The sequence below is a fragment of the Lynx rufus genome, unplaced genomic scaffold (assembly GCF_022079265.1).
Source record: "Lynx rufus isolate CCGP_SWC_20201006 ecotype Redwood Valley unplaced genomic scaffold, mLynRuf1.p SCAF_15, whole genome shotgun sequence".
Classification (NCBI taxonomy): domain Eukaryota; kingdom Metazoa; phylum Chordata; class Mammalia; order Carnivora; family Felidae; genus Lynx; species Lynx rufus.
Genome location: NW_025814829.1, coordinates 31,803,135 through 31,822,549, shown reverse-complemented (window position 1 = coordinate 31,822,549; position 19,415 = coordinate 31,803,135). Strand labels below are relative to the sequence as shown.

Below are 19,415 nucleotides of genomic sequence, written 5' to 3'. Positions count from 1 at the left end.
ATGTGGATTTCAATTACTCAGGTTACTGTACTCAGGCAAGCCATGTTCTAGAGAATATACTTCTTAATGTATTCTAAAATATGTATTGAATACAGCAATACTAAAAGAAAGCCATCATGAGTACAGTTAAACACAGCTCCAATATAACTCAGCTGCAAGTTTGCTGGCTATGACTAACAGTGAAAGAGTTGCAGAAAGTTCTTGCTCTTAAGACTTCTGATCACTCAACTCTTCCTGTCAGAGCAGAAACATGAATGTAAGGTTAAAAAGTATTTACAATGTGTTGTGATAATTTTTCTTCCTTGGGAAATGTAAGCAATCCAATCCAATGTCCCTAACAATATAACTATATAAAAGCATCCAACCTACCTGTCACCCTGATTATGTCTATTCGCTAGTTTACGAGCCTGGCGATCCATCAAGCTTGTCCTAGATCGAGTTTTTTTCCAGGAATAGTAATATTTTACAAGGCTAGCAATTGTCTTATCTGGAAGCTTGAAAAAAAAATCATGTCAATATCAGCAAGTTTAATTCATGAACTGATTAACAGAATGAATAATATTTCTGATATTATTCTTTGATACTTAAAGTGATAGATGAAAAATATTTTCATGGGTACCTTTATGAATTATAGAACTAAAAAGTGCTGTTACAGTCACAGGAAACCGTCACACCTGTGTCACTGACATTTCTGAATGACTATTCCTATTTGTTCTGGGGGGGAGGGGAGAGAAGAATGTCACAAACTAACATGGTAACAATGCACCTAGATGTCCCTCAGTATGATGTTAGCATTTCATACATATTTTCCTTAAAGAGTTACTTTTTCCCTCCTCTATAAATTGGAATTTTTAAATTGATACATAATTAATATACCAGGAAATTCACCCATTTAAAGTTTACAATTCAGTGGTTTCTAGTATATTTGCTAAGTTATGCAACCATCACTCTTTAATTCCAGACATTTCCATAACTTTAAAAAGAAACCCCATACCCATTAGCAGTTACTCCTTGGTCTTCTCTTATCCCAGTCTCTGGCAACTAGTAATCTACTTCCCGTCTCTATGGATTTTCCCATTTTGGACCTTTCATATAAATGGAATCATACAATATGTGACCTTTTATATCTGGCTTCTGTCACTTATCATAATGTTTTCAAGAAAAGCTATTCAATTCTTAACAATGAATTCTTTTAATCATTTTGTTTTAAATCCAGGTTTTAAGATGATAAATAATACAAACAGACTTTAGCTACCAAATAAAGTCTTTGGGTATTAAAATGACTAATGATCATGCACTGATTTGTCATCCTAGCAAACAAGGATACGCACTCCCAATCAAAAAGGCTCTCTTCAGTTAATGGAACACACTTATATACATTTGTAAACATTATATAATTTTTCATCCATTCATCCACTAATGCAGCAACTTCTCAGGTTTATATTATTTTGACACCATACTAAAAATTTAAAAAATAGAAATAAAGGGTTTTTCTCCTTAAAAAAAGGCAACAGCACCTGTGCAATATTGAAATACAGAACTTTAAAAATTGATTTTCATATCCAAAGGAATATAAATTAGAAAATAAAATCCTAATGTTAAAAAATGAAACATTTAAAAATAAAATTGAAATTATGATTTTTTCCCTAGAACAAGCACATTTAATAACTCTATTACACATACATTTAAGCCAAAACAAAACATGACTTATAATGAAATAGCACATTAACTGTCATGCTTTAGAATGGCTGTAGAAAATAGGACCATAAGCAAGTATATAGGTATTTTAAATGTCAAATATTTTTAAAAATGGAAATTAGACTGAAAACTTTTTTGTATTTAATAATCAGAAAGTGTTTAATGATAGCATAAGATATCTTTCAGGTATGAAACACAGTAAAACCAAAATTACCATACCATTTGCTGAATCCTGTGAAAGCTTTTCCCATGAAAACTAAAGGCTTGTTCAAACAGGACTTTATCTTCCACTGTCCACTCATCCGGAAAGGGAGTGAAATTAGGGAGATCAGCAAGGGACTTCTCAATGTTATGTTTATGCCAGAACAACATGCCAAGTGCCTTTGAAGAGAAATCATTCCCCTTTGGTTTTAATGGACTTATGTTCCATCACACTTAAGAGAGTTAAACACAAATTAGGTTAAAATCTTAAGCCTAAGACTTCAACTGAAAATACACTCACAGTTTGGGGCTTTTAATCAAGGATGCCCAGGTAGCAGACCTCATTTATTTATTTCTTTTAAAACAGGGCCTCAGAACAGTGAATGTTCTTACATACCACATTTGCTGCATAATCTAGGAAAAACAGTGAGCTGAGGAGAGTGACTATAATTACTAAAGCAGGTTTGTAGGCTCATATCAAGACTCTGACCCACATTTACTCATTTGTCAATGTGTAGAGAAAAACATGCTATAAGGAAAAATATCTAGTAAATACAGGAATGAAACTATCAATCATAACACAAAACTAGAAGTGTTCAGTCAAAACATAGTCATGTTTTAAGTATTAACCTTTTAAAAGTATATCACTGGCTCAATAGTTCCAAGGAGTACCTCAATTGCAACCTTATTATTTACTATATTTCTTAAAGTTCTTCATTATCATAATATACACAAAAAATTTTTATGAGGCATATTAATAACTCCAATGACTTGTTTACCAAATCATAAGAAAGCATGAAATGGGTAATTTCTAACTATTGCACAACTTTCCCTTCTATGATTAAAGTAAGTCACAGACCTTTACCTTTACTATAAGGTACTAACACATTTCATTTTTTAAGAAGAGATATAGCAACTTTTTAAATAATGAGTTTTAAAATTAATTTTTGTACTTTGGTAATACTCCTTTAAAATGAATAAGAAAATTAACATATGTGCTGTCACATTTTCAAGGATTAATGCCTCAAACATTAAACAAAAAGTCAAGAATTAAAAACAAAATATATAATCAAAGGCTTCAAAATTCATAAAAAAGGTAACTACATTTAGATAAACATCTCGATTTCACAGAAATGATTTCTTAGTATTTAACCATGTTAGACTATAAATTCTCAAATAATACAGGTTATCAATAATTTGTTTGTTTTACTATTAATTCTGATAAAGGTCATTCCAATAATTAGCTGAAGAGATTTAAAAATCTCTTATTTCATTTTTAATTTTTCATATTCTTCATTCCCTCAATATTAGAGATAATGAACCATCTGCTATATAGATCTTTTATTTTTTTTAATTTTCTTTGAAGTTTATTTCTTTATTTTGGGAGACAGACAGACAGAGAGAGCAGGAAAGGGGCAGAGAGAGAGGGAGAGATAATCCCAAGCAGGCCTCGAAATGTCAGTGTGGACCATGAGATCGTGAGATCTCGTGAGATCGTGAGACCATGACCTGAGCCAAAACCAAGAGTCAGACGTTCAATCGACTGAGGTACCCAGGAGCCCTGTCCTTTTAAAGCTATCTGATTTTTAAAAATGTTCTTTATGAATTATTTTATTCAAAATTTAAAAGTCTTAAACATTTCTTTCAATAAAAAGTTTAACTTGTAGGTCTTTTAGATTAAAAGATCACAGAAAATTACCTGTACTCAATAAATAAATAAATAAATAAATAAATACATAAATAAATAAATAAACAATTCCATTTTTTGGTAAACATTTGTCAGAGTCATCCTAAAGGCTTTCAGATACTTTTAGAACTCACAGTAGAGTAACAAACAGAAACACTGAAAGAAAAATGTTCAAGTCCTTGAGACAAAAGTGTTTATAAAAGCAAAATCCTTTATTCTGAAAGGTCAGACTTTGCTAGGACTTTTGTGGTATCTACAAAATTGGTTGAACTACACTTTCTTAGGACAGAAACAACCAGGAGACATTCTTTGGATTCAGCAAGTATTGAGGCAAGCTTTAATATCAGAACATTTCTCTACACACCTGTTCCACGTTGTAGCCATGTTTCTCTTTTGCAATTGCAATATATTCATCCACTGCAATGAAACAATATTACACAATTATTATTTACTTCATTTTCTCAGGTCTACATTTTTTAACAAAGTGAAAAAAATAGCTGAATTCATTTTCCATGAAGTCATTACAAAAAAAAAAAAAAGACTTGTACTTCTAGGAACAGGATTAGAAGCTTACTTGGTTTAAAATTTTACCTACTATGATTTATAGCTATGATTATACAGCACATATGTACTAAATTCAATGACATTACACAAGTATTTTTGTGTACAAAAAAGACCAATTGGTATGTAGCCTATAGAGCCTAATACATGTAAAATATTGGATAATTTCTTCATTTTCTGTTGCAATCTTTATTTGAAGAGACTTAGCTGTTTCAGACCCCACCTCGTAGTAAGAGTTGGCCCAAGTCTTTACCTTCCCCTTTCTGATCGCTGTACAAAGGACAGTTTATCTATGGTTTTGCCAGCTATACATAATAACACATTTAAGTGTGCTTCAGTATCCCTAAATTTTCTTCAGCTCTTCCTGCAGGCCATATAGAAGGTGTCTAAATATTCCATTTTCATTCAACTTCCATATGTAATCAAGCCAACAGAATTACTTAGATAAGCACAGCTTCAATGATTATGTACTAGGTATTTCAAGGCCTCATTGCTGAGACATCTGCCATTTCACATTCAGCAGGACTCGGGTTTATGTGAAATCCATATAGTCACTCCTGTTTGATCCTTTTTTAAGTATATTATATATTTTTTAATATATAAAATTCTCCTTTAGCATATTTGGAGAAGCAGAGGTTAAGAATTCTGATCCCAGAACAGCTAGTTTACCAGGGCTTGATTCTCAGCCTTGCTGCTAGTTTTTTGACTTTAGGTAATTAACTTGACCTTTTCGTACCTTAATTTCCTCACTTTAAGACAGTATCTTCTTCCTAGGATTAAATGAGCTAATATACATCAAGTGCTTAGAATAACAACTGACATAATTTTAGGTACTTTATATGAGTTTGCTATTATTAGTAGTCAATATAATATAGCTTAATATACAAATAAGATATTATAACAATAATGTTGTTAGAATAACAACTATTTTTTATGGATGCTACTATATAGTTCCCTAGTGCAGGGATCCAAATATTGGTGCAGAAAACCCAAATATTATATTTCATTTAGAACTTCACGTAGCATTAAAACACAAGACAGGTCTAAATACATGCTGATTAACTTTAACAAAAATGTCTTGCAGTTCTATAAACAGAAGGCTAACCAATACCAGTTAACTTGTGGTTTTCAACCTGGGCTATGCATAGAATCAGTGAGGAAGCTTTTAAAAAGTAAGTCCAGACTCCACCCCTAAAGATTCTGATTTGATTGGTTTGAGATAGAGACTAGACATCAGTACTGTGTTTTAAAAGTTCCCCCAGGGGCGCCTGGGTGGCGCAGTCGGTTAAGCGTCCGACTTCAGCCAGGTCACGATCTTGCGGTCTGTGAGTTCGAGCCCCGCGTCGGGCTCTAGGCTGATGGCTCAGAGCCTGGAGCCTGTTTCCGATTCTGTGTCTCCCTCTCTCTCTGCCCCTCGCCCGTTCATGCTCTGTCTCTCTCTGTCCCAAAAATAAATAAACGTTGAAAAAAAATTAAAAAAAAAAAAAAAAAAAAAAGTTCCCCCAAACGACTCCAATGCACAGCCAGGGCTGAAAACCACTGCACTAGATGTTCAGTCTAGGACATTCTACATGGATACCACACAATCAGGATATGGTGGCTTTCTGAATTTTGTTTTCCACTTTGCTAAGAAATGCACCATTGTATAAAACACTGCTAAGACAGCAAAAGCCATTGATACCCTGATGCTCAGTTTATGAATGACAACCTTTGCTTGTAATGAGAACTGAACCAGAGAAACCTGATAATCTCCTTCAGGGTTCTCAGTATACAGTCCCAGGCCAAATGTACAATTTTGTGTTTTCTGTTAAGAATGCCTCAAGGGCATGTAATTCCTAGATTACCAGCTAGACCTTTTTGTTGGTATTCCAAAGCTCTCAAATAGGAATTATCAGGTATGCAACATAATACTCAATTTTCCATTTTTAGTTCTCTTATTGCATCAATAAGTATGCTTAGACTTATGCACATGATATATAAGACATCATTAATTTTCATGGGACTAAATAAACCATCATGGGACATCTTTAAGATTTAGCAAATATTTTTAAAAGACAAGCTTATTTTATAGCTGCAAGAATAATTGTGTGGTGGTTTTTGTTCGGGTTTTAACAAATTCAATGATAACTGAATGGAGGGGTGGGTATCTTAGTTTTGTTACCTGCACGTTTCCTATATCTGATGTGCCGCAAAGGATCAGGTCCGCTACATCACATTGAAGTCTAAAGCCACACCATGATTCAAGAAGTGCATGGTCAATGATCCAGAAGGTCTCCGTCCAGAAATGGAGAGCTCAAAGATGACCTGATTGATGGCTGCTGAAGTCAGTTCTTTCCCCTTTCCTCTTTAAAATGGTAATGATAGTGGGGTCTTTGAAGTTTGAAGGCATTTCTTTACAGCTCCATATACTGAGGAAAAGCCTGTGCAGATGTCTACATAGTAACTCCCTCCCCTGCTTGAGGATTTAAGCAGCAATGCCATCAGATCCTAGGTATTTTCAGTCTTCCTGGGACTGACACAAATTGGAACGATCAACCCACTATCTTTCAAAAGGAAAAACATTCTAATATAACAACCTCCATCAAAACACAAAACAAAACAAAAGCAAACCGTTTTCTTACGAGAATCTAAGCAACCCAAAACAAATATAGGTTGGATTTTGAATTGGTTGATAGATCCCTATGGACATAACATTCAATTTCAGAAAACTTACATTTGGTATCTGGGATACTGTGATACGGAGACCATACAAGCATTCCTCCATTGTCTTTATCTGTGTATTTTGTAGCACCTGGGGAAAAAATTGATTACTTTAAATATGATAGATTTTATTTACATTCAAAATAAATATAAACAAAGCAAGCTTTATCTCTATTTTAGTATAGTACCTGCAAAAGGACAAAGAAAGTACAGGGAAACAGAGAAGGAAAACAGGCTCACATTAAATATACTAAATATTTCATTTATGGAATTGAAGAAAATTTCACAAACACTAAAATTTACCCCCAATAAAGTTTACACTCTTTAAATTAAAAAAAAAAAAAAACTTTCTTAAGTACATTATATAGCCCTAATTCTTGGCAGGTAATAAACCTGGTTTGATCTTCTGTACATTACTTAGGGGTCATTAAAAACTTTTTTTTTTAAGTTTATTTATTTTTGAGAGAGAGCATGAGCGGGGAAGGGGCAGAGGGAGAGGGAGAGTATCCCAGGCAGGCTCCACAATGTCAGCAGACAGCCCAACAGGGGGCTGGATCCCACAAACTACAAGATTATGACCTGAGCTGAAATCAAGAATCGGGCACTCAACTGACTGAGCCACCCAGGTGCCCCAATTCTGACGTTAAAAACTAGAGAATACATCAGGTGGTAACTTATTTCTGTTTTGCCCCATATCTAAATGGGCCAAGATTACCATAATTTAAAAATACTTATGCCTGCTTTTTAAGGTTTTTATTTAGTCTTATTCCTCGTGAATCTGCCAGCTATTCTTTTTCGGCATTTTCATTTATTAGTTTATATTTGTAAAAGTATGTACTCTGTGTAAGAGGAAAACAAAGTAAAAAACTGTAAAAGTTAATAATGCTGTTGAAATGTAACCTGAGAGTCTACCTCTAACATAGATGCACGCCATTACTGTTTCTTATTTCTAATCTGTTATAATCTAAAAAGTCAGAAAAATCAAGCTCTATTGGAACTGCATGTAAATTAAGCACAGAATGGATGTAAGGCTGACACAGCTATCCCAATGCCAAGTACACGCCCGTGGGTTCTGTCTTTTAATTACTTGGTGGTCTTTTTCTGGCTTCTAATTCCTAGGTGCATTCAAGTTAATTAAAACCATCAAGAAATGAAGCATTGTTGCCACCTACTCACTTGAAGACTTGTGTATGAATATGTCATAACTGACTTTTATGAGGTGTTGATAGCTACCACCACTAATGGCAATAATTCCAAAATTGTTCACATAAAACATTAACAGAATTCTCAGGTTCAACTGTAATTATTCATAAAGTTATAAGATATTTGGAATAAACAACATTCACTTCCAGGGGTAAAGAACTACTACTACAATCTCAAACTAGAGAAGTTATCTACCCAACAATAATTTAATATAGTTCAGTAGTTTTTAATTTTTGGAGAATCATTACACATCACTACTGTATATGTATAATCAACAAATTATAGTTAGAGAATGATATATGTGATATATATGAAGCTAAAATTGTTGAAAAAATATATGTGTTTTACTGTAAGGAAAAATTAAGGATGGAGAAATCTGAAATGAGGGAACACTACCAAAGTAGTAGAAAAACCATAATTACAAGTGAATCGAAAAGTAAAACCTACTGCATTTTGTCATAAAGGTCTTCAAAAAAAGGTTTTTTTAAAAATCTTTATTCATTTTTGAGAGAGAGACACACACACACAGAGTGCAAGCAGGGGAAGAGCACAGAGACAGGGAGACACAGAATCCAAAGTAGGTTCCAGGCTCCGAGCTGTCAGCACAGAGCCTGACGCGGGGCTCAATCCCACGAAATGTGAGATCATGACGTGAGCCAAAGTTGGATGCTTACCCAACTGAGCCACCCAGGCATCCCTGCCAGAAGTATCTTTAATAAAAGAGGACAAAAATAAAAGCTGAAAATTTACAAAAATGCAAGTTAGGAGTACATTATGAAAAATTCATATTCAATGAAAACAAATTCCAGGTTTTTAAAAAAAAAAACTTCAAAAGTAAGATCTAAATTAAATTTCTAACCACATAAAATACAAACACAAAAGCAAAACAGGCAGCCACTTGATGGAAATAAAACAGACATGCTATCTAAGTGTTAGAAACCTTTTATCTACTGCTATTTCTAGTGAGTATTCTAAATTTCAAATCTTTAACATGGCACTGATCCTTTTTCACAATGGATTATGACAATAAGATAATTTAAATCCTACTTAATAGAATAAGGAATGCAACAAAGGTTTCCATAAGTCTCAAGTCTTAAGAGCACATCATGGTTAATATTTAAACATATTTCCTTGCATTTGATTCTTGCATTAAAGAAAATCTTAATTAAAATATCTTCCTGAAATGTCTCTCCTTACACAGATATAAACTTTTTTTTTTTTTGTATTTTTCCCTATGAAGAATAACAGTTAAGTTTCCAAAAAAATTCTTAGCACTGTAATTAAGGGCCTGATCTGACAAAAACTGACATCCAAACTGTGGGGACTAACAGCTCTTCTAATATGGGGGTGGGGGGGTGGTGCTAATAAGGGAGAGTAATCATGTCTGGTAGTAGAGAATGCTTAATTAGGCATTTCACAATGTTCTTTTCCTAACCCTTGAACTAGACTTCACCATTTTCAATCATGTATGTGTCAACTAGGCTTAAGAGATGATTGATGTTCATAGGAAATGAGATATTTTAGCATAATGGTTAAGAGTGTAACCATTATACAGCCAGACTCCAAGTTTGAATCCAACCTCTGCCACTTCCTAGCTTTATCATCTTGGGGAAATTTATCTATGCTGTCTGTGCCTCAGTTTAAACTCTTCTTTAAAACATGGATAATGAGGGTTGCCTGGGTAACTCAGTGAGTTAAGTGTCCGACATTGGCTCAGATCATTATCCCGTGGTATGAGTTCAAGCCCTACATCAGGCTCTGTGCTGACAGTGCAGAGCCTGGAGCCTGCTTCATATTCTGTGTCTCCTTCTCTCTCTCTCAAAAATAAATAAAACATAAAAAAAAAAAAGCCACGATGATGAGAGTACCTACTTCACAGTATTATTTAAACATTAATGAATTATGGGGCACTTGAGTGGCTAAGTCAGTTAACCGTCTGACTTTGGCTCAGGTCATGATGTCACGGCTTGTGGGTTCAAGCCCCCATGTTGGGCTCTGTGCTGACAGCCCAGAACCTGGAGCTTACTTTGGATTCTGTACCTCTCCTTCTCTTTCCCTGCCCCTCCACTGCTAGTGTTCTCTCTCTCTCTCTCTCTCTCTCTCTCTCTCAAAAATAAATAAACTTAAAAAAAAATTACGAATTAATGTATGCAAAGTACCCAGCATCTAGTAAGCTTTACCCAGGACATTTCTAAGCATAAGTATATGCTTATTGAAAACAGTTCTTTCTTGAGTTCCCTTCTATCTCTGAAACGGCTTCTAGTCACCGTATCAATCAGATAACAACATAAATGAACACAAACAGCTGATGCCTCCTCTCACCAACCCCTTGAAAATGAGATTGGATAGCTGAAGTGACTAGCAACCCAGACCTGACTCCTCTCCTACAAAAGAAGAGGAGAAAGTAACTTGTATTATTAAAAACAATGTACCCCTCAGGATGCTTTGTATCCCATAAAGTTTTATCCTTTCCATTATAAAAGTTGAACAAAAATATTAAAAGGACATAAACTCAATGGTTATTTTTCTTTTATGTGTACTAATATTTAACATTATATCCCCAAACTGTCTGGTACTCAGAAATAATACTGAGAATCAAACTTGACTCACCACAAAATAATCCAGTCTTAGAAGTATCCTATCTTCTAAAGAGATGAAAAAACAAATAGAAACCTAGACAGCAAGCTACCATCATGTAAAAACTATATAGTAGCAGGACAGTTCTGAAAACAAAATTATTAAACGGTTTTTAAAAGCATGAAACACTTAAAAACTTAATCCTTTTGAAATGTTTTAGATATCCTTAACTGCAGTTGATAAAGTACATTTATGAGACCAACTGGGAAAAACCAACAACTAAAAACCAAAGGTATAATTCTGATAAGCCAGGATTTCGACATCTATAGGAAATTTCAAAATAGGTACAAAAATAAAAATCTTCTATTTCTTCTCAGATTTAAGACATTTAAAATAAGGATTTTGACTGAAATCCTGGGATAAATAGTCTATATAAAGAACTTAAATCCTGGGGTGCCTGGGTGGCTCAGTTGATTGAGCATCCAACTCTTGATTTCAGCTCAGGTCATGACCCCAGGATTGTGGGATTGAGCCTGATGTCAGGCTTCATGCTAAGCATGGAGCCTGCTTAAGATTCTCTCTCTCTCTCTTTAGGGGTGCCTGGGTGGCTCAGTTGGTTAAGTGTCCAACTTCAGCTCAGGTCATGATCTCATGGCTTGTGGGTTTGAGCCCTGCATCAGGCTCTGCGCTGACAGCTCGGAGCCCGGAGCCTGCTTCAGATTCTGTGTCTCCCCCTCTCTCTGCCCCTCCCCCTCTCTCTGCCCCTCCCCCGCTCATGCCGTCTCCCTCAAAAATAAACATTAAAAAAATTTTTGTTTTGAAGATTCTCTCTCTCCCTCTCTCTCTCCCTTTGCCACTCCTCCCCATTCTCTCTCTAAAATAAGAATTTAAATACTGAGAATATTAAGACATACCAAATATATATTTTTAAGAATTTTTTAACGTTTATTTATTTCTGAGACAGAGAGACAGAGCATGAGCAGGGGAGGGGCAGAGAGAGAGGGAGACACAGAATCTGAAACAGGCTCCAGTCTCTGAGCTGTCTGCACGGAGCCCGACGCGGGGCTCGAACTCACGGACCGCAAGATCATGACCTGAGCCGAAGTCGGACGCTTAACCGACTGAGCCACCCAGGTGCCCCCATACCAAATATTTTTTAACATTCTGCAATTTATAGATTTAATTCACCACCTTCAAACTGGGATAAACAAAGACTTTCCAAGGAGTACATGAGCATAAATAGATTTTATGGGAATCAATTTTCCCTTTAACTTCCCTATGTTCCCTTTCCCACAAAATCTGCCTAAGAACTCACCTGCAGTCTAAGCTGTATACTCATTCTACTCTGACCCTCTTCACAAATACCTTCTCTCACTTAAAAAAGCAGCTCTCACCCCCTCCCACATCTGACAAGAGTACACTGCCTAAAATCTTAAACCTCCGTAGTGCCAAACAAAGGGTGTTTGCAAGGCTCTCCTTTACTCAAGGCATCATAGCTATTACAATTTCAATCAATTACACAATAATTGTAATCATTCAAATCAGAAGAGACTTAACACTTAGAACCTTAGGTTCACAAGAATACATATTACAGTGGTAGAGATCAATAAAGCACTTCAAGCAAAAAAATATAAAATCCTGTGGGGAAAATGCACGGAAATGATGTAAAAGATAAAAAGGAAAAATGTAAACTTTCAGACTGTGAGCCTATTCATTCTTTTTTTTTTTTTTTAAAGTAGGCTCCTCACCAAGTGCAGAGCCTAATGCGGGGCTTGAACTCATGACACAGAGATCTAGATCTGGGCTGAGGTCAATTGGAACATTAACTGACTGCGCCACACAGGTGCCCCATTTCATACTTTTCATAAATAGATATTATCATATTACTGCAGTAAATTTAATCTCATACACTTAAAATAAGGATATAACAATTTTATTTCAAAGTGTTAATATTTTCAATACACTGGAGATAATGTTTTTCAACTATTTAAACACAGCAACAAGTGATAGATGTCAAAAATATGTAAGAAAATCTTTTTTTTGAAAATTCTTTTATGGATATACAAGCAAAACATCTGTAGACCGCTGCTTTATAGACATTAATTTTCACCTAATCTTATGATATAGTTAACATTATCTCCCATTGACACATGAGAAAACAAAGGTCTGGATACATCAGATGGGTCATCGAAGTCACTAGGCCCTATTAACTAAGAGGCATACAATACGATTTGAGGCTATAATCGCCACAGGAAACTGCTCCTCCTTGATTGATGAATAGTCAGGAGGCACTAAATAAAAGTTGGGAAGACCTAGCGAAAAATCTAAAAAAAAAAAAAAAAGGCACCTAAGAAAATAATCAAATCCAATTAGTAAATTTTTATAAAGGTCTTTTTAGCAATGATCTGTTAATTAACATAAACTATTCCTAATCTCCTATATTCAGTAATTCCAACTTAAATCACACTTCTTCTCATATTTTTTAAAATACCCATTTTGGTAAGTCATTCTGTGTTTGATTTCTACCATCACTATCATCTCCCCCAATAAAAATATCCTCCAGACACACACGAATCCTCTTTTAATTTTCCTATATTCTGATCATAATAATCTTGGTAGCTAAGGAATTTTTCTTCCAAATAGCTTGCATGGTTACTGGTGAATAAACTCTATGAAGTGGTTAACAAGACTAAAGATGATGTCTCTGAAGAAGAGAAAAGGAGACAGGAAATGACCATTTCTCAATTTCTATCACTAATTAATGAAGATCTCTTTTCCTTTTTCCAATGAAATGTTTTAATTTCTCAGCGAATTACATTGAATTGATATGAAGTAGAAACTTCACACAACAGTACAACACTCAGAATAAAATAGACAATGGTACTATGTTGAAAGGTGTAGAGGTTCAATACTTCCTCATAAAAAGTATCTAACAACTGATAATCTTCATTTGTTTGACAAGATTTGCTTACGATGGCTATAGAAAAGTCCACCTAGGTTTAAATGATAACTGGTTTTAGTTGTGTCCTTGGGCTCAGTATTCTTCTGCAGATGATTAAGGAGAAAACTTCTAGATGAGGTTTTAAAATAGGACATATATCCTTATTCTAATAAAGAGTATCAATTGTAACCTAAGTAGATTGAAAATATGACTAAAAAGCAAAAAACAAAAGAAAACCTTTACAGTGGTCTATGCCATGGCATGTATAAATGGGTTCCAGCAAGAAGCCTGGGTTTTACACACAAGACCACCTAATCTACCTGTGTACAGCTGTCTATGAAATATAAACCTACCTAATGGAGCAAAAAGATAAATGTTTATTAACATATGAACAGTTCTGACTGTTGAGTTCTAATTTGTAAGTTTATCATTTCCCCAAAAAGCAGAGTACCAACGAAAGCCCCAAATCAGAAAGGTATAAGTGTATGCAGAATCATTCTTCCTAATTATGAAATTTAACCTTTACTGAGTAACTCCCACATGCCCAGTCATGTATTCCTTATAAGAATTCCATGAAGTTTTTTTATTTCCATTTTACAGCTAGGAAACTAAGGAACAGGGAAGGCCACTGGCTTGCTCAGAGCGCAAAAATTAAACAGCTGGGAACTGAAATCAATGTATCTTAAGCCAAAGCATGCTTTTTCCAAATGTCAATACCTGAGGCAGCATAGTAATGTGAAAGTGTCATCCACCTACTAGTTGCATCAATAAACAAAATTAATTTCACAAAACATTTAAAATTATTTAAGCCCACCAGCACACACATTTGATAGCTTCTGAATAAAATCTATTAACAGCTATGTCATTTAGAAGGCAACCCAGATCTAGTGAGAGCTCTTGTATCATTGTTTTTACCTACTGAAAAACAGACTGCTTTGACAATCCTTTTAACACTCATTATTTTATCCTCTCCCCTGGGACAGGAGGAGCTGCTATCTAAAACTCTTCAAATGGTTGGTAAATAGCTCGCATTGCCGTAATGGGCAGGGGAAGAACGATAATACCCATCTACACCCTATAATGAAGCAAACAAGCTATACCCCTTCCCCAAAATACAAGTAAGCCATATTAATTAATATCTAATACAGAACTCGAGAGTTCGACACAATGTTATTGTAAGCGGGCAATGGGCAAAAACTGATCAACTGTAAGGGAGAAGGGAAGAAAAAAAAAAAGAAAAACAAAAAAGAAAAACAAAAAAATGGGGGAGCTCCTTCAAAGTCTGTCCAAAGCCTGCACTGAAGAGGGTCTGGGGTGGGGGGAAGGAAACCCGCTCCACTCCGGGAGGCTCCAGCAAGGGCGCCTCCATATGCGGAACTCTCGCCCAATCCCCGTCCAGACTGAAATCCCGTGACCGCCAGAGAGCCTGTTTGGAGAAAAGTAGACAGGGAGCCCGCAAGCTGGGTTGGCAGAGGACGCTGGAACCTGGCTGCTCGGGAGAAAATGTCTCCTTGGCAGCTGCAGCCACTGTCCTGTGGTCTGACTTCCTAGGGCTGGCTCGAGGGCGAGGTGTGCCTCTGGCTTCTCCCCACCCCCTTCCCCCATCCCTTTCTCTCCGCGGCTCCTACACTCCGCAGGGCTGTCTCGACCAAAGCTACACCACCTAGCCAAAAAGAAAAAAAAAAAAAGAAAAGAAAAAAGAAAAAAAGAAAAGAAAAGAAAATCCCGTGTGCGCGCGGGTCGGGTAGGGCTCGCCCTCGGCTTCGGCCGATGACAGCAGCCCCCGGCATCCGCCGCCCTTGCGGAGCGCGGCCCTCCGCTCCCCGGGGCCGGCGGTGTGGCAATTGACATTTGCATGGCTCTTCCACACGCAGCCCGCACACCCTCTCTTCCAGCCCTCGGCCCAGGAGCCGCTCCTTTCCCAGCCCCGGACCCCCGAATCCGCCGAGGGCCGCCTCCCTCTGCTCTCTCCGACCTCGCCCCAGGCTCATGGGGGCAGAAAGGCGATGCCACCAGCGGGCAAGTGGCCTCCAAAGGAACCATGTTAACCTTGCAATGCACACATCTGCCCACACGCCCTGTGTCACAGCCCTGCCAAGCCTGACAGCCTCCCCGCCAGATGCCTGCCCATCCCAGCCCCGCATCCCCTCCCAACCGCACACCCGGACCCCTACCTCGCCCGCCCTTCCACCCTAAGCCATTCCCAGAAAAGGGGAGAAAGGATTTTGCTTAAAACAAATATATCTACCTGGATCAAATTCAGGGATCCGAGCTTGGTATTCAGCTCCGACTCTCATCCCAACATCTGCAAAGCAATGCCAAAAAGAAAAAAAAAAGAGAGAGAGAAAGAAAAAGAAAAGAAAGAAAAGAAGAAAAACGAAGAGACACTTAATAAAATATAAAAATTGCTGGAGGGAGGAAAGAAGAGGCGGGTGGATGGGAAGATATTAACTCCGGGCACTCCGGGAGATGGCAGCGGATGGGGGCGGGGAGCGGGGGGGGGGGCGAGGGCGGAGGATTGGTCGAGGGCGGAGGGACGGGGGTCGTGGGGGGTGCTGCTGCACTGCACCGGGAGTTCGAGGCTACCGCAGCGCCCGGGCTCCGAGGGGAGGGAGGGCGGGAGCGCGGCGAGGGGAGGGGGCTGGGGGAGGGGAGGAGGGAGAGGGGCAGGCGGGCTGGCGGGGAGGAGTTCGAGGCTACCACCGTGCTCGTCGTCGCTGCTGCAGCCGCTCTCGGGCTCCGAGTAGTGCAGCCCGCCGTTGGTGGACGAGGCACCGCCGCCGCCGCCGCCGCCGCCCGCCGGGCTCTTGGCGCTGCCGTTGGCCGATCGGTTCTTCCCCAGTAACTCGGGCCCTTTCTCCATCATGCCGGGCATGGTAGAAGAGGGGAGGGGGAAAGGTGAGGGGAAGGGGTAGGCGTCAGGGTGAAGGGGGAGATGGCTTACGAGTGAGGGCGGGAGGGAGAGGAGGAGGAGGAGGAGGAGGAGAAGGAGGAGACGGCGGCGGCGGCGGCGGCGGAGGCGGAGGAGGAGGGTGTTAATACGGAGCCGCCATAACCGCCCCGGTCCGGCAGTAGCGCAGTCGCCTCACAACAACCCGCCCCGGCCCCGCCTCTCTCCCCTCCTCCCTCCGCCCGCCCCGCGCAGTCCCGGGCGCCCCTGTCGGCCGCGCCGCGCTCTACGCCGCCGCCGGTATCACTCCGCCCCGCAGGGAGGTTCCGGCCGCGGGGCGGGGAGGGGCGGAGGGGAAGAGGGGGAGGGGCGGGGAAGCCCGGCTCGTCGACTGCCCGGGCAACCCCAACCGTGCGCTAATAAAATCGCCGCAGAGGCGCGGCCGTCTCTCGGGCTTCTTTCCTAGGGGGCGCTCTGGCTCGCGGGCGCAGGCAAACGCGAGGGCGTGGGACTCTTTGCCCTCTTAGGGCGGAAGGAACGCGTCCAGTCTGAGAAAGGGCGGCCGCGACCCGAGGCGCCCGAGTCGAAGGAGCGGCCCCCCTCTCTCCGAGGGGGTTGGGGGTCCGGACGGCCGGGCGGGTCTCGGCGGGAGCCTGGGCCCCTTGAGAGACTGTGGCGGTGCGGCTGCTCGGTTTCGCGGCTTCTCCGCCGCCGTCGAGCTGGTGTCGCGCCCTTGCCCGCCCTGGAGTCGGACTGTGTAGCGGGGCGCCCTGCGAGTTCCAGGCCCAGTGGGCCTGAGTACCAGACGCGGTCATGGTTATCTGGACGCTGCTGTTATTGTTTCTGAATCCCGGAACTGGGGCCTGACTCCCTAGAGAGACTGAGGGTGCCGAGATGAGTTTCCAGTGCTGACCAGTGCAGCTGTATTTTGCTAAAAGGTGTTTTGGGGTGTTTTTTTTTTCTAACCTTTCCCCCGTTTTCTCTTCTCACCTTTTTATTTTTACCCATTTTTCGTCTTGCTGTTTTTTCAGTTAGAAGTGGGTGCTGTCAGTGGTGAAATAAAATTAGGACCGAGGCCTTTCCAGTTGGTGCTTACTCAGTCCGTGCTGACCCGTGGTCAGGGCTTGGAGCAGAGCTGTAAGGGAGGGCGGAGTCCTCCAGTAGAGGTGAGGCAAGAGCTGCATTCTGGCAGGGTTTCCAGCCTGGCAGACGACGTGCTCTGTAATGCTTTTCTGAATTGCCTTAGCCAGAAGGAATAGGGAACTGCATATTTCGTTTACTAGATTTGAGGATGTCTGCTATGTGCCACGCTGTCTGGCATTGGGAGCGATTTATGATTTGCTTCTCTATCATTTACTTACTGTTTTTGCTCAGCAGTAAGAATTGAGGACTTCCTGTGAACATCTAGCATGCAAACCTATGCAAAACAGTATTTGGGATCCATAGGTAAGGTCTTCTCCAAATCCTTAAAGATTGTCTTGTATGAATTCTGTTATAGGTCATTGCGGAGTGGATCAAAGCAGAAATAAGCCTCTCGGGCCAGCCCAAGACTTCACTGAAAGCAGTAACATACCTAAAGCAGGAATGCCTCAATCAGGAATTTAGCCAAGAAACAAACAAAAAAAGCCTGGGAAGTAAATAATTTGGCAAGATCCCTGTCTAAAGGGAAAGTCTCCTGAGCAGGTACAAAACCTATCTTGTTCTAATAGTGGAGGTAGTTTGGTCTATCAAAGTTTTATGTGATTCTATTAAGTCATACAACTAAACCTATTATTCCTTTACTTTTCTCAATAAGTGCAGTTCTGAATATTATTTTAATTTCCATATGGTTTTTCTACAATGAGAGAACGGCTTGGCCAAATGAAATAAATAGCCATTTCCTATGACAATTACATTTTTCACTGTAAATTAATACATTGGTATTTTTATTTTTATACACAAGCTTCTAATGAACATGATTCAGCATGTCTGGTCCAGTAATGCAAAGGCCGGACCCTAAACTAAGTGAATTCACAAAAGATAAATACTGCTCTGAGGCCTTTTGGCCAGCATGTTTTCTAACTCCCTAATTTTGCAACACCTTCCAACCTCTTTTGCACTGAAAGGAATTTCTGCATACAGTCAAGGATTAAAACATGGTGAAGAGGGGCACTTGGGTGGCTCAGTCGGTTGAGCGTCCGACTTCAGCTCAGGTCATGATCTCATAGTCCATGAGTTCGAGCCCCACGTTGGCCTCTGTGCTGACGGCTCAGAGCCTGGAGCCTGTTTCAGATTCTGTGTCTCCCTCTCTCTGCCCCTTCCCTGCTCATGCTCTGTCTCTGTCTCTCAAAAATGAATAAACATTAAAAAAAAATTTAAAAAGAAAAAACATGGTGAAAATTTGGGGACTTTTGTAACTTATTTCTAATTATTAGTAAAACCCTTAAAGAAGATTCTGCACTTTATTTGAGTAAAGCAAAGAGGGCAGAACAAGGGCATTCCACTCTTAGGAAAAGAACCTCAGGGATGGGGGCTTTTCTTTCTATTCTGCCCCTGAAGAAAAGGAAAGCACCTGAAGCTGGCCTGGTTCTGAAGAATAATATTAAGCCTTAAAATGATTTCCCAACAGTTAACAAGAACAGTATTTTAAAAAAAGGAAAAACCTAAGAAGAAAATCTTGGGGATGTCTGTATCATCAAGGAAGAAAAAAGCTTTAAGAAAGCATTAATAAATAAGGCCCAATGATGCAGAATCATGAGAAGGGTTTAAGAAAAGGCCTCTCGATTGGTTAACTAGAATAATATTAGTTATTTTGTTTGGCTGCTTTTTATTTAAAAAATTTTTCTTTTTTTTTTTTCTTTTTTTTTTTTTTTTTTTTACTATTTTCATTGTAGTTTAAATTTGGAATAGATGATACATTCTCATACTTCCAAAACCAAAAATTGTAAGAGGAGGGGCGGCTGGGTGGTTCAGTTGGT

General features: G+C 39.3%; 1 protein-coding gene and 1 long non-coding RNA gene across 6 annotated transcripts in view; one reads left to right on the top strand and one right to left on the bottom strand.

The window, feature by feature from the left end:
• RCOR3 (REST corepressor 3) overlaps positions 1-16,626 on the bottom strand; it is a 53,094-nt gene extending 36,468 nt beyond the window's left edge. For 2 of the 5 annotated variants that reach the window (XM_047076793.1, XM_047076795.1), the window contains exons 1-6: positions 16,269-16,626; positions 15,817-15,873; positions 6,861-6,938; positions 3,951-4,003; positions 1,918-2,079; positions 370-494 (exon numbers count right to left, since the gene is read on the bottom strand). In XM_047076793.1, the coding sequence (XP_046932749.1) occupies positions 370-494; positions 1,918-2,079; positions 3,951-4,003; positions 6,861-6,938; positions 15,817-15,873; positions 16,269-16,443 (650 nt within the window). In that variant the 5' untranslated portion in view covers positions 16,444-16,626. Of the gene's footprint in view, positions 1-369; positions 495-1,917; positions 2,080-3,950; positions 4,004-6,308; positions 6,492-6,860; positions 6,939-15,816; positions 15,874-16,268 lie in introns of those variants that run through there. The other 3 variants (XM_047076794.1, XM_047076796.1, XM_047076797.1) reach the window with 2 other exon arrangements.
• Positions 16,627-16,909: 283 nt separating this feature from the next.
• Positions 16,910-18,657, top strand: LOC124510093 (uncharacterized). Its single transcript, XR_006961617.1, has 3 exons — positions 16,910-17,396; positions 17,490-17,624; positions 17,957-18,657. It is a non-coding gene; the product is annotated as an uncharacterized LOC124510093 (long non-coding RNA).
• Positions 18,658-19,415: the final 758 nt, after the last annotated feature.